At 48.8% G+C, this 26,671-nt stretch overlaps 1 protein-coding gene across 3 annotated transcripts; it reads right to left on the reverse strand.

Moving 5' to 3' along the window:
• SERPINA10 (serpin family A member 10) lies at window positions 1-26,556 on the reverse strand. 3 transcript variants are annotated; one of them, XM_077323566.1, is made up of 5 exons: window positions 26,537-26,556; window positions 10,607-11,332; window positions 4,424-4,694; window positions 3,287-3,434; window positions 1-1,692 (listed from the first exon to the last, which is right to left on the reverse strand). In XM_077323566.1, exons 2-5 carry the CDS (start codon window positions 11,304-11,306, stop codon window positions 1,501-1,503), a joined length of 1,311 nt encoding a protein of 436 aa, XP_077179681.1. In that variant the 5' UTR covers window positions 11,307-11,332; window positions 26,537-26,556; the 3' UTR covers window positions 1-1,500. The 3 variants fall into 3 exon arrangements, with proteins under 3 accessions (XP_077179681.1, XP_077179679.1, XP_077179680.1); XM_077323564.1 differs by lacking the exon at window positions 26,537-26,556 and adding an exon at window positions 14,042-14,160; XM_077323565.1 differs by lacking the exon at window positions 26,537-26,556 and adding an exon at window positions 14,042-14,106 and having other exon boundaries at window positions 10,607-11,328.
• Window positions 26,557-26,671: the final 115 nt, after the last annotated feature.

Here is a 26,671-nt window from a genome sequence, read left to right on the forward strand (position 1 = left end):
TAGGATTTAGTTCAAATTTATTAATGGGCAGCACGATAGTTAGATGACTGAAATATAAAATAAAAATAAGAAATTGTTATACCTGCTTAACTCTCGATCATTTAGTCTGCACACAGTAAAACAATGTATGTGAAATTTTAGTTTGTCCGAGGGCAAGATTTGATACGGCACTAGCAATCTTTATAAGACCTCTCTTACCTTTGATCTAAAAGCATCTAAATATACATCTGAGCTAGACTGGTGGAGGGAGTTCTAATGCCTTTTTCCTTCTGTAAATACCACCCTGCTTTGACCTGGATGACTGAGTCGAGCCTGATCTTGCTAGATTTCAGAAGCTAAGTAGGATTGGTCCCAGATAACACATGAATGGGAGACCATCAAGGAAGTCATGGGTTTGCAGACCAAAGGCAGGCTTTGGCAAACCACCTCTGCTCATCTGTTGCCTTGAAAACCCTACACTAGTGATTCCCAACCTTCCTAATGCTGTGACCCTTACATATAGTTTCTTATGTTGTGGTTAACCCCGACCATAAAATTATGCAAGTGTTCTTTCACAGAAATTAAACCAAAACTGACCAATGGTGTGAAGATCCATTGTTCATGATTGTATATAAATTGTTTTTTTTCCCGGGGTTTCTCAGTTCAGCTCTGCCTTTTGTCTCACCATGCCGATCTTGCTCTTTTCCGCTGCTCCAGACAGATGAACATTCTATCTTGATCTACCCCGCAAGGCTGTTGTGTGGACGGCACCCCCCCCCTGACCAAGCTGCTTGCCCTGATGCGAGCCCTGTGAAAGGGTCATTCGACCCCCAAAGGTGTCCCGACTCCCAGGTTGAGAACTACTGCCTTATGGGATTGCCACAGGTGAGCTGTATCTCAATGGCACTTTAGACGGACAATTGTCACCCCACTCTCATAGCTATTTACTCTGCTGGGGAAAATGTATGACCTCTAAGCCTCCTCTAGCACTTAAATAGAGTAGTGGGAGGTTTGTTTCCCCCTCCCCTTTCAGACTCAATCCAGATTTACTGGTCCTTCCTATGGAATTCTGATCACAGACTTATTTTGTCCCTGAGGCAGAAATAACCTTCAAAACTTTACTCGGCTCTGCAAATGCCACGTATAGTGATCTAGATCAGATTTAGATCAACATTTCCCTCCAGTTCTCACAAAAGGAGTTTATTATCTATGAGTCCTCCATGCAAAATCCTGTGTCTAATTAGGGTAGTCCTTGGTACATCAAAGAAAAGGATCATAAGGCAGGAAAGACACCTTTCTGGACATCACGGACTAGCAACCTGGGCAATAAAGAAGTAGTTCACAAGATGAACGAATCTTGTTTTGGCCTCAGTGACATTCTTGTTTTCATAATATCATAACAGAACCTGTTTAGTGCTGCAAAACAGAATGTCTTTGGATTTCCAAAACCTTTCTTTCCAGTTTCAACTTAATTGGTAGAAGGTTTCAGAAAGAGGACAGACAGAACAGAGCTTTTGCACATCAGAGGTCCATGGGGTTGGCAACTCTACCCACAAACAGCAAGGCATTCGTGGTCTCTTCATAGATCATAAAAATGAACGGCCGGTTCACTCGGATGACAGGAGGCATCGAATACGGTGTGATTTCTGATCCTGTGCCAGCTGCAGCTTCAGTTCCTTCCTCATCCACTTTGATGCATGCTCTTTGAAGGACCTGAGAAGTTTGAACATGTATGAAGATTCATAGTAACATGACTGCAATTTTTTTTTTTTGGTCAAGATTTCATCTTTGAAACTGCAGCAGTTTCTGAAACAGCCTAAATGTCACAGGCCGCTCTTCTGAACTGGGTCCACCAAAAGAAGATTGCACCTGTAAACCCCCTTGAATCCAGCATCTGAGGGCCAGGGTGGAGCGTAAATACAGAGTGACCCCTACTGGATTGGCAGAGAGGTTGAGGAATCCAGGAAGATCCACCTCATCTCCAGGAGTAGACATCCCCCATAAAGGGGTTTAGACAGAGAATAAGTCTATCAGTGGCAACAAGCCAGGGGACACTCCACATTCAGAAGCACTAAAACTCTGAATACCTGTGACAGGATGCAACCTTGGAGAAGACCTCAGCCTCTATGCCCTGTTGTTGCACTTCCAGAGAAACTAGTTGGCCATAATGCTTGACTAGATGGACCACTGGTCTGATCCAATGGGGCTCTTCTTATGTTCTTAAGGCAAACAATCTACCAAACAAGCAAACCCTTGAAGATATCACCATACTAGTCTATGGTTGACAAATAGTGAGCATCTTACTCCTCTCCTGTTCCCAAAGAGATGGTCAGCGCTAGCTAGGGTGGAGAGTGACAACTCTCTACCCAGCCTGTAGATCAACCCATATATATCAGCCTTTCTCAACTATTTTACCACTGAGAAACCCCTGAAACATTCTTCAGGCTTTGAGAAACCCCAGAAGTGGCACCATCATGCAGAATATGGCGGGAAGTATAGCTGTGTACATGCCCACCCAGGGGCCCTCCCCTTCCAATACCCTCCAGGCCCATCACTGGCCTTTTTGGGAGGGGAGGGATGGTTGACCTTATGGTCATATGGACCTTATATGGTCATATCACCTGATAAATGTTTAACACATTTTTTAAAAATATGAAAATGTCATTAACTCTCACCGATCTGGGAAACCCTTCCAGTGCCATCAAGAAACACCAGGGTTTCACAAGACCCTGGTTCATAAAGCCTGCTATACATAATCATCTCCTGAGTGGGACCAATGTGCCTGTTAAATTGGTTGGAGTTAGACAGGATGTACCTCTGCTGCCTAAGCAGTAATTTTATTTATGATTTCCTTCATTTATCCCCACCTTTCTTTGCAATGGGAACCCCCAACGAATTTTATTTGGTCCCCTTCTCCTTCATTTTACCCTCCCAACAATGCTGTGAGGTAAGGAAGGCTTGGAGAAAATGACTGGCCCAACGTCACCCATCCAACTTCCATGTAAGAGTGAGGAGTCAAACCTGAGTCTCTCAGATCTTAGCCTGACACTCCACCCACTCCACCAGGAGTGCCCAATTTGTGGTTCCCCAGGTGTCCATGGACTACAGCATGCTGGCAAGGGCTCATGGGAATTGTAGTCCATGGACATCAGGAGAGCCACAGTTTGGCCACCCCTGCTCTACACCATGCTGGCTCTCAATCAGATCTCCAGCAGTACTGAGTGGCTATTCTGATTTGTAATGGAGCATTTGGAATGTAGGATCTAAGCAATGCAAATACGGCATTTCTGCAATAAACAATATTTACCTGCGACACTTTTATGCGTGTCTGATCTGTGAGTAGGCTCAAGTTTGCTTTGTTAGAGAAAAGATCTTTAATTCCCAGATCTTGAAGCAATTGATGCATGTAGTATTTCTGGTCTAGTTTGAACTTCGGAAAGTAAATATCAATTTTTCTGTAACACAAACAAGCACACGAACAATAGACGGTAGCTGAATAGAGAATATGTACGTAAAACATATATCATGCGTATGTACGATAGCAGCATGGAGACTCTTCACAAAACGAACATCGCAAATAAGAGGATTCTTGTATTACCCTGTATTGATATTCTTTTGATGGTTAAAAAACACAAGTTTGATCTAAATTCTGAACAGGGTCTGGATAAGAATGAGCCTTTGTATAAAATGCTCTCAAGGCCTTCTCATGTCCTTAGATCTACTACTGAGAATTCTATGCTTTGAGACAGAAATCGCAAGTGGTACTATGCACTATCAAGGGGTACTGGAAACTATGAGAGATATAAAGGTAAAGGTAAAGGTATCCCCTGTGCAAGCACTGAGTCATGTCTGACCCTTGGGGTGACGCCCTCTAGCGTTTTCATGGCAGACTCAATACGGGGTGGTTTGCCAGTGCCTTCCCCAGTCATTACTGTTTACCCCCCAGCAAGCTGGGTGCTCATTTTACCGACCTCGGAAGGATGGAAGGCTGAGTCAACCTTGAGCCGGCTGCTGGGATTGAACTCCCAACCTCATGGGAAGAGCTTTCAGACTGCATGTCTGCTGCCTTACCACTCTGCGCCACAAGAGGCTCTATGAGAGATATAGCTCCCTCAATTGTCCTCAATCCCACTTGCCTCTGAAATTGAACCTAATGAGAGGAAAAGGATTTTCTGGTTTCCAGAACACATTGGACCTGAAGAAGAAGCCGATCTCCAAAGCAGTGGCCTGTGCCAGGAAGGAAGGAAAAAAGGAATGATGTAAGGACGGAAGACAGAGTTCACCTTTGAGAAAGAGGTGACAGACTTCATCTGCTATGCCTTTTTCTTTTGCAAAATGCCCCCTTGCTCCCCTTCACATTCCTCAGCCACACCTTGAACCCGCTATTGTGGTTTCCTTGGAATCTAATATCTAAGCAACAACAGCCACCTTTTAGATATTGTACCTGGTTCTCATATTTCTAAGCCAAGACTCCACAAGTCTAGCTGATAAAAAGTCTTCCAGGGCATGGAGATCACCTTCCTGAGGCATCACGACCAGCATGTGAGCTCTCCCTCGGTATGGAATCTTTAGCACCACACAGTGCAAATTCTTATCCAAAGTATAGGCAACTCTTGCGGTCTTGAACATCATGGGCACTTGGACAGTGTGGTAATTGTCCACGTAGAAGGATTCTAGTTCTGTGAACTTGGTAGAAAATGGATGTAGCCATTTGCCTAAGGATATAAAGAAAAGAAATGGTTTATTCCACTGCATGGGTGATATTGACAAAAACATTGGGCACAACCCAGCCAAAGCAAAACAATTAAAATCCCATATATTTCAATTTAAATGTGTACTTGGCTCTCCCACTTAAATTAATGAGGCTTTCCTTTGACTGGATGCATGAAAATAGAAAAAGGAAGTGATGTGAAGCCCTCGGCCCCCAGTTTAGTAGCCTAGTCAAGCATGTTCCGTTCTTCAGGTTTCTCCCCCAGGAACAAGATTAGAGTCCAGTCACACCTTAAAGACCAACAAGATTCCCAGGAGATAAGCTTTCAAATGCCAAAACTCCCTTTGTTATATTTCTCAGGAAGTTTTGAATCTCAAAAGCTTGAACCATGGAAATCTCCTTGACCTTTAAGGTTCTGCTGGAATCAGAACTTGTTCTACTGTGGATCCACCTGAAACTGTCCTCCAGTTGCATTTTAACCCTGTTAGAAAAAGTGTCCAAGAATGAGATTGTTGCAGATTATATATCTGCAACGAACTGATTCCGGAAGAAATGCAGGGCCAGGTATGGAAGATGGGAAGTGGAAGTGGCAATGACTGGACGGGGATGGTACTGAGTCCCACTTGCTGCTCCACCTCCTCCTCCACCACCCATCTTCCAAGGCCAGCCCTACACTCCTGATGGAGGGGCCGGTTGTGCAAGAAGGGTGGTTGCAGTGCAGCAAGCAGCGCTCCGTGCTGGGCCTGGCCAGCCATTGCCCATCTACTTGCTCCTTGGGGTAGGGCAAATGGACTTCACCTCCATAGTCATTCTTGTTTCAGTGGGTGCATCAGTAGATGTGTTTCCACATCAAAAAGTGATCATTAATCATTCCAATTATAGTGCAGTCCTACGCAGACTGAAATAAATGCGCTTAGACAGGAGCAGCATTGCCTAGAGTTGCGCTGTTAGTCATTTGGTGGGAAGAGCTATATCCTGGTTCACCTTACACTTTGCCCCTCAAATAGAAAACAAGAACTGCTGCTGATAGTTTGCATCAATACGATACAGGGAGTGCTCTCCACAGAGATCGCCAGTAACAACTTTGTGTCACTGTTCTGCTTTGCATTGTAAAGTTTAGAATTGAGTCTCTTATCTGCAATGCATACGCAAAAGTTAGGACAGAGGCACACATGTTCAAACTCGCTTAGTTGTGCATCCAATTCCTACAGGACCAAAACTATGCTATATGCTCTGTTTTTTGGCTGACCAGAACTGACTTACATTACGAACTAACTTCTGAAAAATGGTCATTGGTGTCCATGACTTGAATGTAGCATAGGTTCTGTACAAACACAGGATCTCATATTCATATTCATATTAGGAGATAATATAGAACTCCGAGAGGAAAAAAAAGTTTTTTTTTTAATCATTCTCCAGTGATGCTCATAATTGCTGACATTTCTAAATCATGTTGTGGCCAGGTAGCCCTTCCACAGCTCCTATATCAACCATACAATCCTGTGCAGAGTTGTTGATGCTTAAAACTATGGAGATGGACCCAGATAAAACTAAGCATGTCCTGTTCCCTGCCACTTAACTGTCTTTGTTAGTAATAAAGAAACAAAGAAGAGCATTCACCCTTGCTAGATCATCCTTCCGGTCATGCCCTTGCCTTTTTGAGGGCTGTTACAGGAAGATCCCCTTCTCACTGAGACAGTGTTTTTGTGGCAGTGGCCAGACTAAAACTAGAGAACACAGTCTGTTCCACTGCTCTGCCTTTGTGGATATTTGAGGCAAACTGATCGATCCATTACTTAAAAGTTTCCCAGGATGTTCGGAGACAGACTGAGCAAAGAGGCTGTTAAGCAATGAGAGCGCTCAGGTGACAATTCAGCTTGCCAAGTTTTGCACCAATGCCATGAAAATACAATGTCTTGATGTAAGATAGTTTAAAGTTTTGTTTCAATGGCATGTCTCAACTGTACTATACCTTATGACCATACTGCTAGGGTCTCATCATCCTGTTTACATAACTTGCTCTGAACGACTGCAACAATAAACTTTGACATTGTCGTGGGGACATAACTGGAGACCTTAAAGGAGGATGCCCACACAAATCCTTTGGGCAGTAAAATAGGCCACAGGTTTATTGGAAAGCACATAGTCCTTGGCAGGGATCACGGGTAGTTCCTGCTATCTCGCAGCCAGCTGGCTATAAGGAAGCCCCTATCCTGTGGCTCCAGCTGGGATGCTCAAGCTACTCCTTCTCTGCTTGAATTACAGCTGCTTCCTGCCTGATGGCTTCTTGGTTGCTGGACAAGCCATGGGGGTGCTGCCTCTACCGGTTCCCCCCTGCCACCCAGAAGACAAGCCACCTGGGCAGCCCCCACTGTGGGCCATCATCTTCACAGCCTCTTATGTAGATCTACATGATGAGGTAGGCCAGCAGGCAGGCCTCTGTCTCTACCCCTAATGGATCTGCCCCATGTGCAACCACCACCACAGAGTGGAGCATGAAACTTAAAACTATGGGTTTCAGTGGATTTAGAGCCTCTTGTGGCGCAGAGTGGTAAGGAATCAGACATGCTGTCTGAAAGCTCTGCACATGAGGCTGGGAGTTCAATCCCAGCAGCCGGCTCAAGGTTGACTCAGCCTTCCATCTTTCCGAGGTCGGTAAAATGAGTACCCAGCTTGCTGGGGGGTAAACGGTAATGACTGGGGAAGGCACTGGCAAACCACCCCGTATTGAGTCTGCCAAGAAAACGCTAGAGGGCGTCACTCCAAGGGTCAGACATGACCTGGTGCTTGCACAGGGGGTACCTTTACTTTTAATCCTGAAAAGTATAGCAGTGGAATAGCAGGAGCAGTGCAGAGGGTGACTTCAGAGGGAGCAGAAGGTGATGTAACCCAAGTGTTGCTGTTTGCAGAATATACACCCTTCCCAATGTTAGTTCTGGTCAGACAAGTTCTCACAGTTTTAAGAAGCTGCAGGATCCGTTTGCCCAGAAATCACAGGGGAAGCCAGGTGAAATGGATGTCAGAGCACCTTCTAGTCTCTTAAAAACTATTGTCCTTCTCCATCCGATCCCCACCATGTTCCCCCAACTGCACATGCGGCTCTTCTGTTTGTATCGGTGTGCACATATCACCATCCAATACCTCCCAGGCTTGCTTATTAAAGGGTGCCAGCCTGAGCACTGCTGGGCTGCTCCTATCCCATCCGATTTCCACAATGTCCATCAACATAGTAGTGCAGCCATTCTCCCTTTCCCCGAGCTCAGTGTTCTGCAACTCAACAATTAGCGAAGGAGTGAAAAATGTGAAACCCGGGAGCTAAAAATATGGGAGAGAAATTAGGGGAGATTTAATTGCAGTCTCTTTTGGTTGCCATGGAGCATTCTGAAAACGCTTCTGACAAGCAAAAGCTTATTTCCACCCTTTGGGGAATGAATTAAAGCTGGGCAGAGAGATTGGGTCTGATTTAGCTGATTTGGGAAGATCAACAATGACACGGAGTTCGCAGTTCTGTGCAGGGTGGGGGGGGGGTGATGGAGGAGTTACAGATTGGCAGTATTTCTCTCGTTCTGCAAGTTAGTGCCTTCAAGATTTCAAGGGAAAAACATAGAATCCTAGAGTTAGAAGGGGCCATACAGGCCATCTAGTCCAACCCCCTGCTCAACGCAGGATCAGCCCTAAGCATCCTAAAGCAATGTAGTGGGCCAGCATAGATCACTGTTGAATTTTAGTCCACTGGACATGTAAACATGTAAAAATGATCCTGGTCAAATGTTTTATCACTTTCCCCCTAACTTGGTATAGTGGTTAAGAGTGGCAGCTTCTGATCTGGCGAGCCAGGTTTGATTCCCCGCTCCTCCTCCTCCACATCCAACCAGCTGGGTGGCCTTGGGTTTATCACAGCACTGATAAAGCTTTTCTGACAAGCAGTAATATCAGGGCTCTCTCAGCCTCACCTGCCTCACAGGGTGTCTGTTGTGGGGAGAGGAAAGGGAAGGCGACTGTGAGCCGCTTTGAGACTCCTTCAGGTAGAGAAAAGTGGCATATAAGAACCAACTCTTCTTCTTCTTCAGTAATATCAGGGCTCTCTCAGCCTCACCTGCCTCACAGGGTGTCTGTTGTGCGGAGAAGATAGGGAAGGTGAATGTAAGCTTCTTTGAGACTCCTTTGGGTAGAGAAAAGCAGCATATAAGAACCAGCTCTTCTTCTTCTGTTCTGACCGAGCAGGAATATCAGGGCTCTCTCAGCCTCACCCACCTCACAGGTTATCTGTTGTGGGGAGAAGAAAGGAAAGGCGAATGCAAGCCACATTGAGACTCCTTCAGGCAAGGGGAAAGCAGGCTATAAAAACCAACTCTTCTTTCTCTTATCTCTGATTATTTATCATACAGCAAAAGGATAGTGTGGCCAGGATATTTGAGGATTGTCTGGCAGCCAGACAAGGGATGTTCGGAAGTGGTTTGCCATTACCTGCCTTCGCCCCATGACCCTAGTGTTCCTTAGAGGCCTCCCATCCAAATATTATCCAGGGTCAACCCTCCTTCGCTTCCAGGATCTGAAGAGGTCTGAGTTTCCTGGGAGATCCAGGGCAGGATTCTTTCTGTCTTAAAGCATATCTCCAAGGCAGACCTAATGGCTTCATATTCGTCTTCCCAAAGGTTACCAGGGAATTGTAATTTTCTGTGCGAGAACAAGGAATAGAAATCTTTTGCAAGAAATCTTAATGCCTTTTCCAAGAGCCCAGGAATTATTCTTTCTTTGGCACTAGGAGGTGGGGGTGAAGAACATGAGAATTAGATCTATCACTATGCAGCTGATGTTAGAAAAACAGTTATTAAGACACTCTCATTTCCTTGGTTCCCTGCTCTATATTTTTACTTAGCCTTTTTGGAAATTAAATGTACTGCTTGCACAAGTCACCTTGAATCAGACTAAGTTGCAAATCTCCAGGTAGTGGCTGGAGATCTCCTGGGATTACAATTGATCACGTGGAGAAAACAGCCACTTTGGATGCTACGGCATTATACCCAGGAGTGGTTAAGAATTCATGGGGCCTGTAGCACCCGAGCCAGTATAAGGATTCATGGGGCGCAGCAGAGTACAATTATGGTTCAAGCAGCCGGACTAGGGCAGAGGGTCCCCACAAAGGAAAGGGGTGTCACTCTGAGTGTCCTTCAAGAGGGAATAGAGCAGAGGAGTAAGGCTGCAGCCCTCATCCATGGAGTGAAGGCACCATGTGGGGCCCCTTGAAGCGCAGGGCCTACAGCAAGTGTTCTCCATGGATAAACCAGCCCTGATTATACCCCACTGAAGTCCCTCTCTTCTCCCAAACCTCCCCTCCTCAGATTCCACCCCCCAAATCTCCAGGGAGTTACCAACCTCGAGCTGGCAATCCTACATGACCTATAAGAGGGAACCCACCTCCCAGCTGAAGTTCAGCATTCTAGATGACTTAAATGTTGATCGTTTGATTTAACCTTTCAGTTTTTCTAATATGCCTAGTATGTTAGAGGTTTTTATCGAACTTTCTGCCCTGCTGGTCTGCAGAATTGAATTGACATAGCTACCGCACGAGTCTGGGGGCTTGTTCCCAAAACAGTCCCCCCCCCCAAGAATGGAGGCACCCAGAGTAAAAGTTCTTTCCTTGGAACAAACTGACTGCCTCTGGGCATTATTAGCATTATTTCTTTCCTCTCCCTACAACAGACACCCTGTGAGGCAGATGGGGCTGAGAGAACTCTGTGAGAGCAGTTCTAACCGGACTGTGACTCGCCCAAGGTCACCCAGATGTGGAGAAGTGGGGAATCAAACTGGTTCTCCAGATTAGAGACTGCCATTCTTTAACTATCGCACCATTGCTGACTCTGATCTCCTAGTCGCTCTTCTTTTATACCTCCCCAGGATAAAATAAGATGTTACCTCCAAAGTCAATGTAATCCACTAGGATGATTTTAGCTTGCTGATCTAATGTATCAAACAATGAGGGGATTTTCCCTTTGGTCTTCCGTTGAATGTGCTGATTGATGGCATTTTTAGCCAAAGTAGAGTTGTGGAAATCAACCGTCAGGAACTCCATGTCAAAGTATTTCTTTGACAAGTTACGGAAGGCGTCCTTTATCCTGAGGCCTTTCTGGACAAAAGAAACAGTATTGTGCAAAAGAGAGAACTCCTCATTCTTGGTGATGTTGCTTTGCAGCTGGTGGAAGAAAGCAGGGAGACGGTTCCCTTGATCATCCAAAAGATGGAGGTTTAGGGAATTGACAATTTGGTCATGCGTTTCCCCTCCGGAAGCCTGGGCAAAAACGGCCAGCGTGAACGACAGCGACAGCGGGGAGATGAATATATTATTGTCATGAGTCAGCGATATTTTCCGGTAGAGATCGAATCCGAAATTGGTGTTCCTTTCTGTGAAGTTCTGCATGGAAAACGCTGGTGTGGAAACTTCAACTCTTGGATCTGATACATTCTGGTGCCAATATTGTTTATCAGTGCTATTGGAAGGCCAGTAGATTGGTAACAAACTCTGTTGTTCTTGCTGCCTTGAAACCCCGACTTCTTCATCGGATGAGCACATTTTAACACACAGTTCCAAAATGAGAAGAAAAACACCAGCTTTCATGCTGAAATCCAGCAATGAACTTCTTTCTGGTGGACAGAGAGAGAAGGTCATGTTTATGTCTGAAAACACTTCATTTTTATAGTTGACATGTATTTTGGAGCAGGGGTAGTCAACCTCCAGATGTCAATAGACTACAATTCCCATGACCCCCTACCAGCGTTTTCTGGCAGGGGCTCATGGGAATCGTAGTCCATGGACATCTGGAGGACCACAGGTTGACTACCCCTGTTTTGGAGGGCCCAAGTTCTTCAGGGTCTCAATTCAAGTTCCTCAGGGATTGCAAAATGGCTCTATTCCACCAGGCCTGTGACTGAGACCAGAACAAGAAAATGAAATCAGACGGGGCTTCTTCTTTCCCTGTCTAGGAATAAACCCCACCACTAAACATATGGAGGAGTAGTGGGAAATCAGAGCATTGTGCCAAATTCATTGTTTTTATTGTATTTTAAACTGGATTGTATTGTTAACTGCCCCAAGCCTGTTCACAGAAAGAAAGAAAGAAAGAAAGAAAGAAAGAAAGAAAGAAAGGAAGGAAGGAAGGAAGGAAGGAAGGAAGGAAGGAAGGAAGGAAGGAAGGAAGGAAGGAAGGAAGGAATGAATGAATGAATGAATGAATGAATGAATGAATGAATAAATAAATAAATAAATAAATAAATAAATAAAAATACCGGTCAGCTGCAAAACAGGTATTTTTTTTGGGGGGGGGGGTTGCAGGAGGCCCAGAAATACTGCCCTGCCGGCCTTCTGGGACCCACGGCAGCCAGGAAAAGCCTCTACCCTGGGAATATTTATTTATTTATTTATTTAGATTTTTATACCGCCCTTCCCTACGGCTCTGGGCGGTTTACATAAAACATTTTGGAACATTTACATAGAACACTATCAAAATCAATATAACAATATAACAATAACATACCAACTAGAACAACTAGAACAGTATTTCAACAATAACTTTGACACTCCCTCAGTAGGTTCGATCCCTCAGTCTGGGGGGGGGGACGACGACCTGTAGATGTTATGGGTCAGTCGGCCTCACCAAATGCCTGGTGGAAGAGCTCCCTTTTGCAGGCCCTGTGGAATTCTGGAGTATTTACACATAAGTAAGTCATGTGAAGTTTGCAATTTGCAATCTGAAAAGGGATAAATGCATTGGGGGTGGCCATTACAGGCAATTGCAGCACGGAAAATAATGCTTATGTGGATGGTACTGGGAATACATAGACTTTCCCTTTCCATATAGATACCACCTTGGTCTTGCTGCAATCTTTCCAAGACCACAACAAACAAATTTGAGACCAGTGGCATGTAAGTTGGGGAAACTGTAGATGGGACACAGAATCACCATGAGGCCATCGGGACATGTGGAGAGGAAAAGACACAGATTCCCAGTAGCTCCTTCGCTTTAGAAGAGTTGGGTTTTAAACCGTGCTTTTCACTGCCCAGAGGAGACTCAGAGTACTTATAATAGCTTTTCCTTCCTCTCCCCACAACAAACACACAGTGAGGTAGGTGAGGCTGAGGGACCTCTGAGAGAAACTGCTTTGTGAGAACAGTTTCTAACAAGGCTGTGACTATCCCAAGGTCCCCCAGCATGTGGAGGAGCAGGGGAATCAAATCCAGGTTGCCACATGAGAAGCCACTGCTTCTAACCACTACACCAAGCTGCACAAATTGCCATTGCCTTAAAGAGATGTATCTAGAACATAGGCAGAAGAAGTTGTTGTAGGAGGATAGTATAAGCCAGTGCGATGTAACAGTTAGGAATGCCGACTTCTAATCTGGCAAGCCAGGTTTGATTCCTTGCTCCTCTTTAACATGCAGCCAGTTGGGTGACCTTGGGCTTGCCACAGCACTGATAAAGCTCCAGGTCCCAACTGGAGATTGCCATCCATCAACCTCTCTTGGGGCACAGTGTCACAGTCTTCCCCTCCCAAGCAGCCCTTTCATCTTCAGGAGCCTGGAGATGTGTTGTCATTGCAGAGTTCCCCCTTCAAAACAGACATTTCCCCCTTGGGAGCTGATCTCTATAGTCTGCAGAAGGCCTCCAATTCCAGGAGATTTCCAGCCCACACCTGGATGTTGGTGACCCCTGTGTTAGGAATGTTCCTTGAGGCAGGGCCTCAAGAGTCAGAGGGGGGGGGGCAGGAGAAGGAGTAAAGACTGCCCACCAGTCCCATGGGACTCAGCTTGGCCTCTGCGTCCTTCCTTCCTTCCCCTTCCTTCCTTCCTTCTCCCCACAACAATTATTTCAATATGAGCTTTCTGGATTCACAGCTCACTATCTGAAAACTTTTTTCCTTTCTTGCTCCCCAAACATGTGTGGAAAATGGTACTCCTCCTTGAAAAACTGAGGTCTCTTAAAGAGACACAAGTAACGATCTCTCTCTTGAAGAGAGTTTTTAGCAATGTAAGGAATCAAACACAAAGATTTTCTTTTCCAGAAATCAAACCTCCATGAATCTGTAAAGATTTTCTTAAAACAGAAAAACATCTTACATATTTCCTTCGTTTACACCCTGCTTTTCTTTCCAGTGTGGACCCAAACTGGCTTATATTCTCCTTCTCTCCTCTACTTTATCCTTACAACAGGCCTGCAAGGCAGTTTAGGCTGAGAGTCTGTGATTGGCTCAAGGTCACCCATTTTTCTTGCCAGATCTGGATCTAACCGATCTGATTTTAAACTATCTTCCTTCAGCTACATTCTTTGAAATTATTTTTAAATGGATGTCTCTTACCAGCAGGGCTGCTTGTCTTTTACTTTGCCGAATCCTGTCCGTAAAAACTAAACATGACAATGTTATTACCCAAAATGAGTAGGGACCTGAGGCAAATATTTGTTGTTCCAAAGTGTAGCTCCGGACTGTCTGTTGTAAATTAACTAAACGACAAATAAGGGTAAAAGCTGAAATGCCCAGATCCTCCGAAGGACCACAATGTGCTAAAACAGACAGGGAAATTGATCTTGTCTGGAGTTCAGTTGTAATTCAAAGAGTCCTTCAGGCCCTACCTGGAGGCTGGCAATAAGACACGAGCGCTCGGTAACATATATAACCTGCTTGGAACTTATGTGTGGCAGCTGAGCCTCTATTGTTCCCCATCTGCTGCATTTTTTAATTCCTTAATATTCCGTGTGCAGTTTCCGCAGGGAGCATGCTAGCTCTTGGTAAAACCGACTGGATGGGGGATAAATATAATTCAGATAATTATAGATTTCCTGATGAAGCAATGGGCAAAATGTAGAGGGATTTTTGCATAAAACATAATACTTCCCCCCCAAAACACATTGCACCATTTTTTTCTTCTTCTCTGCAGCTACCTAACATTTAGGGTTCAATGTTGCATAATTTTGCTAAGAATATATATATATATACACACACATACAAACACAAGTACATACAAACACAGAGAGCCTTCTCTGTCCTGGCCCCCACCTGGTGGAATGAGCTCCCAGAGGAGATCAGGGCCCCGATGGAACTAAAAGAGTTCCGCAGGGCCTGCAAAAGGGAGCTCTTCCGCCAGGCATTCGGCTGAGGCCAGGCACAACTAGCAACATCTGCAGGGCCCCTGCCCCCCCCCCCCCAGAAATCCATCAAGACATTGTGCTCCTGGACTTGTTTGCATTATTATTGTCTAATATTGTACTGTTACCCTGTAATTATCAGTTAGTAATATTAATTGTTATAGTTATTTATATGTATAGTTTCTTGTATAGTTCTCAGTTCTATGTGAACCGCCCTGAGCCTTTGGGGAGGGCGGTATATAAATGTGAATAAACACACACACACAACTATACCCATCACCCAGTGCAGTTATCCATATACAGTTTGACTATATAGACCACTGTGTACAATAAGAGGTTCGTAGCCATGACATGTGGCCTGTGAAGAACCCATTTGTTTAAGAGTCCAAATTCTTAAAATTATTTAGTTGAGCAAAAACTTTGCTGAGCAGAGCACTGAGCAACTCTGATTCTTCGGCACCATTTCCACCGTCATGATCTAAAATGCAAACCAATGTGGCAGCAGCACTTAGAAGCACACTCCCTTCTCCTGTTGATTTTGAAATACGGCCTGTCTCTGGCAAAGTGCAGAGCCACTCATGCAAAACTCCAGCATATTTGCTTTCCATTGAGACTTATGCTGCTTCCTGAACATGATCTGTCAGGCCAAACAGCTGAGTCACAATTTATGTCCCAAACCAAGTTTATTATAAGTTAAACAGAAGCACAACTGCTGCATCACTCAATAAGTCAGGCTAGGGGCAGGCCAGACCTCCTCCCTCCTGCTACCTGTTGTCGGGGACCCGCTTGCTAACTGAAAAAACAGGGTGCCCCTTTGAAGAAAACGTCACGCCAGGCCTGGTGAACGATACAACAGGAACAAGCTTTATTTCAGCAACGTGGAGTCCGCTGGTATGGAGTAAGAGCTTCCACCGAACTCCAGGTGGAAGCTCCCTTTTATACAAAACCCACCTCCTTAGGCTGTATTGCCCCACCCAGTACTTGCGGAGGGAACATGCTGATACAATCATGACTCATGCACATATGCGAGGTTTTCCGGGGTTCCTGATGGCCCATTTTCCTGGAACAAAGGGCCATCTCCGGGCCCTTCTCAAAAGGTGGAGGGGGACATTGAGGTTCTTTAGCGGCCATTGCCACCTCAACGATCGGGTGGGGCGCCCAGCTGCCGGCTTGCCTATGATCACCATGCCCTACCTCCGTGATCGCGGGCGCCTCTGATGGCGGGGTTCGGTCCGGTTCCCAAGCCACCAAGGACCGAACCACGACATTCTGCCCCCCCAAAGGTCCATTCTCCAACCCCCCGGGACGGCCAGGATACCGCTTGTGGAAACGTTCAGTGAGTCGGGGCGCAAGGACGTCCGCTGCCCAGACCCATTCCCGGTCCCCCAAAGCGAAGTCCTTCCATTCCACGAGGTACTGCAACTTCCCCCTGTGGAGTCTAGAGTCCAGGATATCCGCCACCTCGTGGTGCTCCCCCCCCGGCAGGACCTCGGGCGCTGGCGGGGAAAACACGGGGTGCCAAACGTCACCGTCCGGAGTTTTTTTTAGAAGGCTCACGTGAAAGACGGGATGGATGTGCCGGAGGTTCTTGGGGAGCTTGAGCTTGACCGAAACTTCGTTGATCGGGGCCAAGACCTCGAAAGGCCCCAAAAACCGAGGGCCTAGCTTCTTGCTGGGCAAATTCAACCGTAGGTTCCGGGTGGAAAGGTAAACTCGATCCCCCGGTCGGATCTCCTCAGCTGGTCGTCTCTTCCGGTCGGCGTCCTCTTTCTGCGCTGCCTTGACTTTGTGGAGCTGCTCCTGCAGCGACTTCCAGCAGCTCCCGGCACGCTTCCCCCACTCGCGAAGGTCGGCCGATTCCCGGGCGGGGACCTCTCCAAGCTCCGGGAAGTGTCTCAGGTCTGTCCCGTAGACGACGGCAAAAGGCGACATCTCCGTGCTGCTGTGGTCTGCGTTGTTGTACGCGAACTCGGCCAGGGGGAGCAGGGGCACCCAGGTGTCTTGATGATAGGAACCGAAACACCGCAAGTACTGCTCCAGTACTTGATTAACCCGCTCGGTCTGCCCGTCCGTCTGGGGGTGGTAAGCGGAGCTCAGCCCTTGCTCGATGTCTAACAGGCGCAGGAAAGCTTGCCAAAACCGGGACACGAATTGTGAGCCCCGATCGGAAATCACCTTGTCCGGCAGCCCGTGCAGTCGGAACACGTGATCCAGGAACATCCGAGCCAACTGTGAAGCACTGGGGACACTGGCGCAAGGAATGAAATGGGCCTGTTTGGAAAATAGATCTACCACCACCCAGATCACCGTTTTCCCCTTGCTGGGAGGCAAGTCTGTTATAAAGTCCATGGAGATCACTGACCACGGCCGGGTCGGGACCTCGAGCGGGTGCAGCAGACCTTTCGGCTTGCCAACCCCCGGCTTGCAGGTCAGGCAGACAGGACAACCACTGACGTAAGCTTTTGTGTCCCGCCGCAGACTGGGCCACCAAAACCGCCGCCGGGCCAACTTCCAGGATTTTACGAAACCGAAGTGCCCGGCGGTCTTAGCATCGTGGCAGAGGCTGAGGGCTTCCCGTCGTAGCCCTTCCGGGACGTAGACAGCCTCCCCCCTCCGCCAGAGACCGGAGTCCAAAATCAAAGAGTCCCGGAGCTCAGCCAGCTCCTCGTCTGTCCCGTAGGCTGCCACTAGGCGGTCTCGGAGCGGGGCGGTCGCCGGGTCGGGCTCCCATTCCTCCCTGGCCCGACGCCTAGTGACGACCCCCCGTCCCAGCTGCTCCTCACCAAACACGGACCTGGTGCAGGGAGCGTACCCCTCCCCATAATGCGGCAGACGGGAGAGGGCGTCCGCGAGGAAATTCTCTTTGCCGGGGATGTGACCAAGCTTGAAATTGTACCGCGAAAAGAACTCCGCCCACCTCATCTGCTTGGCGTTCAGGGATCGCGGTTGCCGGAGCGCCTCCAGATTCTTGTGATCTGTCCAGACCTCGAACGGCTCCTCTGTTTCCTCCAGCCAATGCCGCCATTCGGTGAGGGCGAACTTAATCGCAAACGCCTCCTTCTCCCAGGTAGACCAGTTCCGCTCCGTTTCGGCGAATTTTCGTGAGAGGTAGGCCGCCGGCCTCAGCTGTCCCGCCTTGTCTCGCTGCAGGAGAACCGCCCCGGCTGCTGCGTCGCTGGCGTCGACTTGTACCACCATCGGCTGGGTTGGGTCGACGTGCAGTAGCGTGGGCTCAGACGCGAAAGCTTGCTTGAGGGCCAGGAACGCTGCCTCTGATTTCTCATTCCAGCCGAGCGCTGCGCTGGGCCGCGTGGCGCGAGGACCTCTCCCCTTGGTACCTAGCAAGTCCGTGAGGGGAGCCACTAGGGAGGAGTATCTGGGGATGAAGCCTCTAAAAAAGTTAGCAAACCCCAGGAAGCTTTGTAGCTGTTTCCGGGTGCGGGGCCTTTCCCAGGCCAGCACCGCCTGCACCTTCTCGGGGTCCATAGCTATGCCCTGGGCTGAGATGCGGTAGCCCAAATAGTCCAGGGAGGGACGGTGGAATTCGCACTTAGCCAGCTTCACGTATAGGTGGTTTGCCAGCAGGCGCTTTAACACCTCCCTCACCAGGGTCACGTGCTCTTGGGGATCTTGGCTGTAGATCAGGACGTCATCCAAATAAACAACCACCCCCTGAAACAGAAGGTCCTGCAACACCTCATTAATTAGACTCATGAAAACCCCAGGTGCCCCGCTTAAACCGAACGGCATCACTTTAAATTCGAATTGTCCCAATTGACAGTTAAACGCTGTTTTCCACTCATCCCCCTCCCGGATGCGTACCCGGTAGTACGCCTCCCTTAGGTCCAGCTTAGTGAACAGAGTCCCTTTGCCCAGCCGGGCCAGCAAATCCGGGATCAGCGGGAGGGGGTAAGCGTTTCCCGCTGCGATGGCGTTGAGGCCCCGGTAGTCCTGGCACAGCCGTCGGGACCCATCCTTTTTCCGGACGAACAAGACTGGAGCTCCCATGGGACTGGAAGCGGGCCGGATGAAACCTCGGGCCAGATTTTTACCCAAAAACTCCCGGAGGTCCTTGAGCTCACCCTCACTCATCTTGTAGATGCGCCCTTTGGGTAGTACCGCCCCCTCTGGGATGTTGATAGCGCAGTCCGTGCGGCGGTGTGGGGGTAGCTCGTCCGCTTCCCGCTCGCTGAAAACGGCTGCGAGGTCTCGGTACTCTGGCGGGACCTCGGGCTCTGGTTTCTCCTGCTGCGCCGCCGCCGCTCCCCTGGGACGCGCCGCCGTCCTCTTGTGGCTGGAATTCTCGTGGGGGACCCGATGCCGTGCACCCACCGTCAAGTCGAACTTCAGGGTCCCCGCCCGCCAGTCCACCACGGGGTTGTGTTCCTTCAGCCAATCCAGGCCCAACACCGCCCGATATCCCGCTACGGGGACCTGGATCAGCCACCGCAGCTCTTGGTGGTCCCCTATGTGGATGGCGATAGGACCCACCTCCTCCCCGAAAGGTCCCCCCTGAATCGGGCTGCCGTCCATCTGGACGAAAACCAGGGGAACCTTCCGAATGCGCTTCGGTAGCCCCAAAGCCCGGGCTATCTGGGGGTGGACCATGCTGTGGTCGCATCCAGAGTCCAAAAGAGCCTCCCCCACCCAACTTAGTCCGTTCTCCGGGTTCCGGAGCTCTAAAATTACCACGTTCGGAGGTCGCGCCTCATGCTGTAGGGGTTTTCCCTCGCACCGCGGGACCTGCTGCCCGGCGCCGTCTACAGCAGGTCCTGGCCGTTTCCCGTCGCCTGGGCGCTTCCCGGTTCGTTGCGGAGGTCCTCCGCCCGGCGTGCCTGCTGGGGGCGTGTCGCACCTCCCCCCTGGGAGAGCCCGCGGTCCTCCCCCCCTTGCCGTTGGCACGCTGCTGCGAAATGTCCTGCCCCCCGCATTTCAGGCACAGACCTTCCCGGCGTCTCCTTTCCCGCTCGGGGTTCGGGGGTCGTTTGGGGCGAGAGTTGTCGGGGCCCGGTCTCGGCGCCTCGGCTGACCCGCCTTTGGCCTCCCGGGGGGGTGCGGCGGCCCAACCCAGGCTGGCTTCCAGCTTGGCGACCACAAAACACCACCCCTCCAGTGTAGACAGATCTTCTTCCGTCCCCTTGATCACGGCCCATTCCCTGAGCTTCGGGTTAAGGCCCTCCCGGAAGTACTCGATTTGGGTCTCCTCGTTCCAGGAGAACACCTTGCCTGCTTCCCTCCGGAAAATGTCTATATAGTCCATAACCCCCCTAGTACCCTGTCGAAGTCCCTTGATCCGACTCTTTGCCTTGTCCTCAGCCTGGGGGTCCTGGAATCGTCGGCGGAGCGCGACCACGAAGTCCTGCAGGTCCCGAGTTGCCGGGTCGCCGCGCTCGGCCAACCCTAGGTACCACTGACCCGCCTTGCCCTGGAGACACGAGGCCACCCCCCAGACCAAGTCCTCGGAGTCCTCATACCGGTCTCCATACCTCCGGGCATGCGTCAGCGCGTGGAGGAGGAACTGCGGGAGGTCGTCCGGCGTCCCGTCGAAACGCGCCTTAAGCTCTGGGGGGGAACGTTTTGGAGAGTAGTCCGACCCCCTCCGGATCCGGGATTCTCGGCGTCCGCCGTCTCGTCCTGCTCCGCTCCACCGGCTACCAACTTGCCCAACGACGCCGTGCCGCTCCCTGCCTTGCACGTCGCTCCTGCGTTGGTCCGGCTCTCGCCGCCCCGTCGGCTCACCCGCTACACCCGAGATCCTCTGCTGTCTCGCCTCTCCGCTGGCCGTCTCGCCTACTCGGGACTGAAAACTGCTCCGGGTCGGGGTCCGGGGCCCGCTCACCAGTGCCGGGCTCGTCCTCGTCGCTGGAGACGTCCTCACTCGACGCGATCCCCTCCGCCGTTGTATTACCAGTCCCTCCGGGCCCGGCCCGAGCTTGCTCACGGGCTTCAGCTGCCTGCAAGCGCCTGGCCAAGTCCGCCATGGCCCGCCGCAGGTCCTCTAGGGATTCCTCAGGTCTTACCGGGCGAAGCGCCTGCCTCAGCTGGGTGTCCCAGGTTGGGGCCAACCCCCCAGACCTCGGCGCGCTCCCCGCCGTGCTTGGGAACCCCATGGCCCGGCGCCTTCCCTTGGCCGCCGCTGCCGAGGGTCTCGGGGTCCCGGACAGCTGCTCCTGGCCCCCCGATTTTCGGAGGAAATCTCCCGGGGACATTAAACTCATGTTCCCGGGGTTCGTGGGGGTCGAGACCGCCCCGTTGCTTGAAAACGCCATCTCTGGATCCGTCCCGATAAGCGCTCGGATGCGATGCCGACCCTGGAGTTCGGTGGGAAGCTCTTACGATGTCGGGGACCCGCTTGCTAACTGAAAAAACAGGGTGCCCCTTTGAAGAAAACGTCACGCCAGGCCTGGTGAACGATACAACAGGAACAAGCTTTATTTCAGCAACGTGGAGTCCGCTGGTATGGAGTAAGAGCTTCCACCGAACTCCAGGTGGAAGCTCCCTTTTATACAAAACCCACCTCCTTAGGCTGTATTGCCCCACCCAGTACTTGCGGAGGGAACATGCTGATACAATCATGACTCATGCACATATGCGAGGTTTTCCGGGGTTCCTGATGGCCCATTTTCCTGGAACAAAGGGCCATCTCCGGGCCCTTCTCAAAAGGTGGAGGGGGACATTGAGGTTCTTTAGCGGCCATTGCCACCTCAACGATCGGGTGGGGCGCCCAGCTGCCGGCTTGCCTATGATCACCATGCCCTACCTCCGTGATCGCGGGCGCCTCTGATGGCGGGGTTCGGTCCGGTTCCCAAGCCACCAAGGACCGAACCACGACACCTGTGTCCTATCAGCCGATTTCCTCCTCTCCCGGCAAGCAGTGCTTCTAGGGTTGCCAACTTCCAGATGGTGTCTGGAGAGAGTGTCTGGAGATCTCTGGAGTGTCTGTAGCGTCTGGAGCCAGTTCCTCATCAGCAGCAAGCAAGTTTGGTTGGCATTATCCTAGATATGTCTGTTCTGGGAAACCAGCTCCCACTTCTGCTTGATGCAGCAGCAGAACCCAAGGGGAAAATCACTGTCATGCTGATACCTCAACCTTGCATCTGGACCAAACCTGGAAATAATATCAAGGGACACTGCCAGGGTTGCCAGCTCTGGGTTAGGGACTTTCTGATGGTCTGGGGATGCAGTCTCAAGAAGAGCAGGGCTTGCGGAGGGGAAGGACTTTGGTGGGGTATAATGTCATTGAGTCCACCCTTCAAAGCAGCCAGGGAAACTGATTTCTGTCATCTGGGAAGTAGTTGTCATTCCAGGAGATCTCTGAGTCTCCCTCCCAGCTTAGCAAACCTAGATAGGGATATGCTCTAGGATTCAATTGAAACTCTATGGCTCATTGAGAGCCCACCTCCCTGTATCCCAGCACTGAGCCAGCACTGAGCCAGCAACTCAAAGTTACCTAAAGCAGTCCCTGTGTCAGGCATGTCATGTGAATGCTGTCCTTTACACAAGTATAGATTCAAATGAATAGCCATGTTGTTCTGAAGTATCACAACAAAATCAGAGTCCAGAGGCACCTTTAAGACCAACACTGGACTCCGATTCAGGGTAAAAATAATCATTTAGTTTGTTTATACACGGGACCCATCTGGAAGCAATAGACTTCCTAGGAAAAGAAAGATGGAATAAAGACAGGCATTTATACAGCAAGGACTGCCACTGGCCTAACCTAGATACAGAACAGAAAAAGGAGAAATGAGACAGTAGCACAAGACGCTAAGACCGAACAATTCAACACAGCTGCAATTTATATGTGGCAATCCAATACTAGCATTCAGTTACATTGCTTTAAGCTAAATGCTCAAACAGAGATATCTTGGGTCCAAATGTGGTCACTCCTGCATGTCTATTCCAGAGAAAACCAATTCAGAGAGAGGAGATTTCGGAGTGAAAAGAGGATTTCCCAGTTAGAGGAAGCAGACCAGCCACAAACAGCAAAAGGAGAATCTAAGTGGTAGGAAGGAGACAGGAAGAAGAGAAATATGAATTCCCAGGCCTGTCTTAATACATGGGCACACCAAACATTTTAAACCTAAATTAGATTTATTTGATTAATGTTTTATTCTTACTGCAATTTATTTGAACAGAATGCTTTTCATTTGGACGTCACTCACCCTGAGCCTACCAGGCAAGGTTGGGTTATAAGAATACAATTATTATTGCTACTATTATTATCAAATACATTTGTGAAGGAAATGTCAGGATCATCCGGGAAGCCTGGGTCTTCAAGGGGCTACAACTTGATTCCTGTGTAACATGGTGGAGTGGCCCAAGTCCAGTCGGTCACCCCAACCATGATGAGTTTAACTAAACCATGGTGAGGTATGATCTGACCAGGGACCTTCGCCCCTTGGAATAGCCCTGTACCCATTTGCAAGACCACCCTTTTATGCACTGGACGACACAGCCAGAACATGCTCCAAAAGCTTTAAGGTTAATGCCGTTGATGGGGGAGGGGGATGACTTTTGGAGAACAGCCAGAGATGCCATTTTAAATGGCTCCGGTGAAGCCTTGTTTCTAAGCTCATCCAGTTTCTAGGGAAACTGAACTCCTCTAATTCTTAAAATTGCACTGACTTCAATCATACCCTGCAGTTCCTTTCCAATGGCTTTCATTCAAATGCCCAGACCACCACTGTGCTCTCCGTATAGATTATTGCGCTTTTCTAAAGTTAGCTGGACAAAACAAAACAAAACGAATCGCAGCCTTACATAATCCCGGGAGAGAAGTCTCTCCTCAAGCGTTTTCAGACATTTAGTGCACTCTTAACCGCAGGTGTCATGCAGCAAAATCGCTTTGTCCATGCTCTGGTGCAAAGTTTGGATTTAGGGTGGGCAACAATAAGCACAACCATACAAGAGATCTTTTATTCCCCTCCCTCTCCAAGTCTAGAAAAATATTGACGATTAGCAATTTGGCATAGGTTCAGGCCCTGGAACGGTCTTGTTCATAGCCAGGGGAACCACTAGGTGTCATGATAGTGCTTTTTTCCAGATCAAGGCCAGGTGAAATCACTTCTATATACCTGTCCTCCTTGCAGCAAGAGACTTTTGCTTGCTTTTTCAGTGTGCCAGACAACTTGGGGCATGATACAGCCAGGTTGGTGTAGTGGTTAGGAGTGTGGATTTCTAATCTGGCATGCCCGGTTCGATTCTCCCCCACCTGCAGCCAGCTGGGTGACCTTGGGCTTGCCACAGCACTGATAAAGCTGTTCTGACTGAGCAGTGATATCAGGGATCTTTCAGCCTCACCCACCTCACAGGGTGTCTATTGTGGGGAGAGGAAAGGCGAATGTAAGCCACTTTGAGCCTCCTTTGGGTAGAAAAAAGCAGCATATAAGAACCAACTCCTCCTCCTCCTTCTTGCCAGCAAAGAAAGAGCCTGCAAATCAATTCTTTAAGAAACTACAAAAGCCAGATACTATGATAGGAGCTGCAAAAGACAGAGAATAATGCTGCAGCAGTCCTGCCCAAAGTCCCACTGATTTCAAAGTGGGAGTGTTAAGACTGTTAAACTTGGGCTGCATTGGCAGCAAAAGACTTTTCAGATCACTGCATCTTCCTAGAGTGCAACCAAGCCCTATAGAAGTTGTCATCCTAATTATTTTCTTGCATCTCCATCATTAAAGGTGGCCAGATTTTACCCAGGTGGGTCGCTCTGTTGATCTGAAGCAACAGAACAAAGTATGAGTCCAGGGTCACCTTTAAAACCAAGGAAGTTTAATACTGGGCATAAGTGGTTGGTTGTTTGAACCCACTGCTTCGAATACATTGAAACTGACTCGCCCAAGCTTTACAGGGGAATGGGATGGGATTGTTGCTTGCCAGGAATGGATAGATAGAACCAAGAGGCATAAGTAACTGATAAATATAGCTGAGATGGGATTAAAGCAGCCAGTAAGGCCTGTGGATAGGAGCAAATGAGTATTCAAATAAAACAAACAGCAACGAGAACTCATTTATACCCAGGATCAAACTCTATTGGCCTTAAGGGTGCCACCTGCCTCAAGCTCAGTTCTCACATCTGTTTGTTATCCCTTTTATTTGCATGCTACTTTGCTGCTATCCACAGACCATCTGCTTTAATCCAGTCTTAGCTGTAATTGCTCAGTCACTTATGCCTCTTAACTAGCCCTCCCTATATATACTGCTTGGGGAAGCTACCCCAGAGGGTTGGACTAGAGCCAAATGGGTTGAAATTAATTCAAAAGAAATTCCGTCTAAACATCTGGAAGAAGTTCCTGACAGTTAGAGTGGTTCCTCAGTGGAACAGGCTTCCTCAGGAAGTGGTAAGTGCTCCTTCTTTGGGATTTTTTAAAAGAAGAAGCTAGATAGCCATCTGACGGAGAGGCTGATTCTACGAACTTAGGCAGCTTGTGAGTGGGTGGGCAGAAGGGACTGTGTCTAAGCTTGGCTCTTGAGGCCCTTTCTTGCATGTCCAGGGAAATGTTGATTGCCACTTTGGGGTCAGAAGGCAAATTTCCTACAGACCAGAATGACCAGGAATTCTGGGTTTTTTTGGGGGGGGCATCATCTGAGCATGGAATTGGGGTTACTGTGGGTGGGCAGGTAGTTGTGAATTTCCTGCATTCTGTGAGGGGTTGTACTAGATGACCCTGGAGGTCCCTTCCAACTCTATGATTTTATGATTCTAAGTCTGTTTCATTGATTCTGAAGAAGTGTTCATGCACACAAAAGCTTATACCCAGAATTAAACATTCTTGGTTTCAAAAGCGCCACTAGACTCAAACTTTGTCCTGTATTTTACTCTTTATTCTTCTGGATTCTAGTTTACCATTAATCTGATTATGTTGCCTACTGTTCTTGCATGTTTTAAAAAGAAGTATATATACGCATATATATCAATATCAGAAGACTTAATTAAAGCTGTCTGTTAGATATGTTAGATATGTATGTATGTATGTACATGTAAGGATGTTTAGACATAAGAGAGTATAGCAACAGAATAAAGTAACTCATCCTTCCCTACTGTCATGCCTGTCAGGGATCAGCCAAGCCCTGTTAGTAGAGTCCATGATAAAGGAGCATCCAGGATTCCAAGGCAGGTGAAAATCCAAAAGTAGCTTTATTAAACAGACAGTACAAAGAACAGATGTATGCCAAGACCCATTGAGCAAAGGTCATGGCAGATACAAAGGCACAATAGAAATTAGGTGATTCTTATAGAGGTGACTTTATAGGGGAGTGGGGCTAAGGTTTAGGCGGGAGAGCACGAGATACCAAGAGGTGCAAAGTTTCCCAGCCGAGCCAGATGGCTCCGCTTTGATCCGAACAGTTACAATTCTGTTTGGTCCCTGCTAGCCCAACAAGGACGCTGGAATCAGATAATCAGGGGTAGTCAAGTTGTGGTCCTCCAGATGCCCATGGACTACAATTCCCATGAGCCCCTGCCAGTGTTTGCTGGCAGGGGCTCATGGGAATTGTAGTCCATGGACGTCTGGAGGACCGCAGGTTGACTACCCCTGAGATAGATAATGGGACCCCGCTGGGAACTTCAGTGGAATGCAGAGGAGGCCAGGAACTGAGAGAGGATTTATAGTTTTATGACGCTTGGCCTGAAGGGCCTCAGAATGAACACAGCGAGGGAGGGGGCATGAATTGGAGTTCATGACAATGCACCAGCTGGCTGCAAACTCACCTGACTCTCAGGAAGAGGTAGGTCTGAGACTCTTGCGAGGACCAGCTCCTGAGCTTCAGCCACTGCCAAGAGACTCCACCGCAGAAGCACCAGAACTGCCTACCGAACCCAGCCTAGGACCTGAACCCCAAGCAG

Source organism: Paroedura picta, chromosome 2 (genome assembly GCF_049243985.1).
Source record: "Paroedura picta isolate Pp20150507F chromosome 2, Ppicta_v3.0, whole genome shotgun sequence".
Taxonomy (NCBI): Eukaryota; Metazoa; Chordata; class Lepidosauria; order Squamata; family Gekkonidae; genus Paroedura; species Paroedura picta.

Bases quoted from the DNA above. Each gene is read 5' to 3' on its own strand.
- SERPINA10 (XM_077323566.1), bottom strand. From the start codon at position 11,306: ATGAAAGCTGGTGTTTTTCTTCTCATTTTGGAACTGTGTGTTAAAATG. The intron at 4,695-10,606 runs GTAACATCTTAT...TTATATCCTTAG, and splicing joins GGATTACATTGACTTTGGAG to GCAAATGGCTACATCCATTT. The intron at 1,693-3,286 runs GTAAATATTGTT...CAAACTTCTCAG, and splicing joins CACGCATAAAAGTGTCGCAG to GTCCTTCAAAGAGCATGCAT.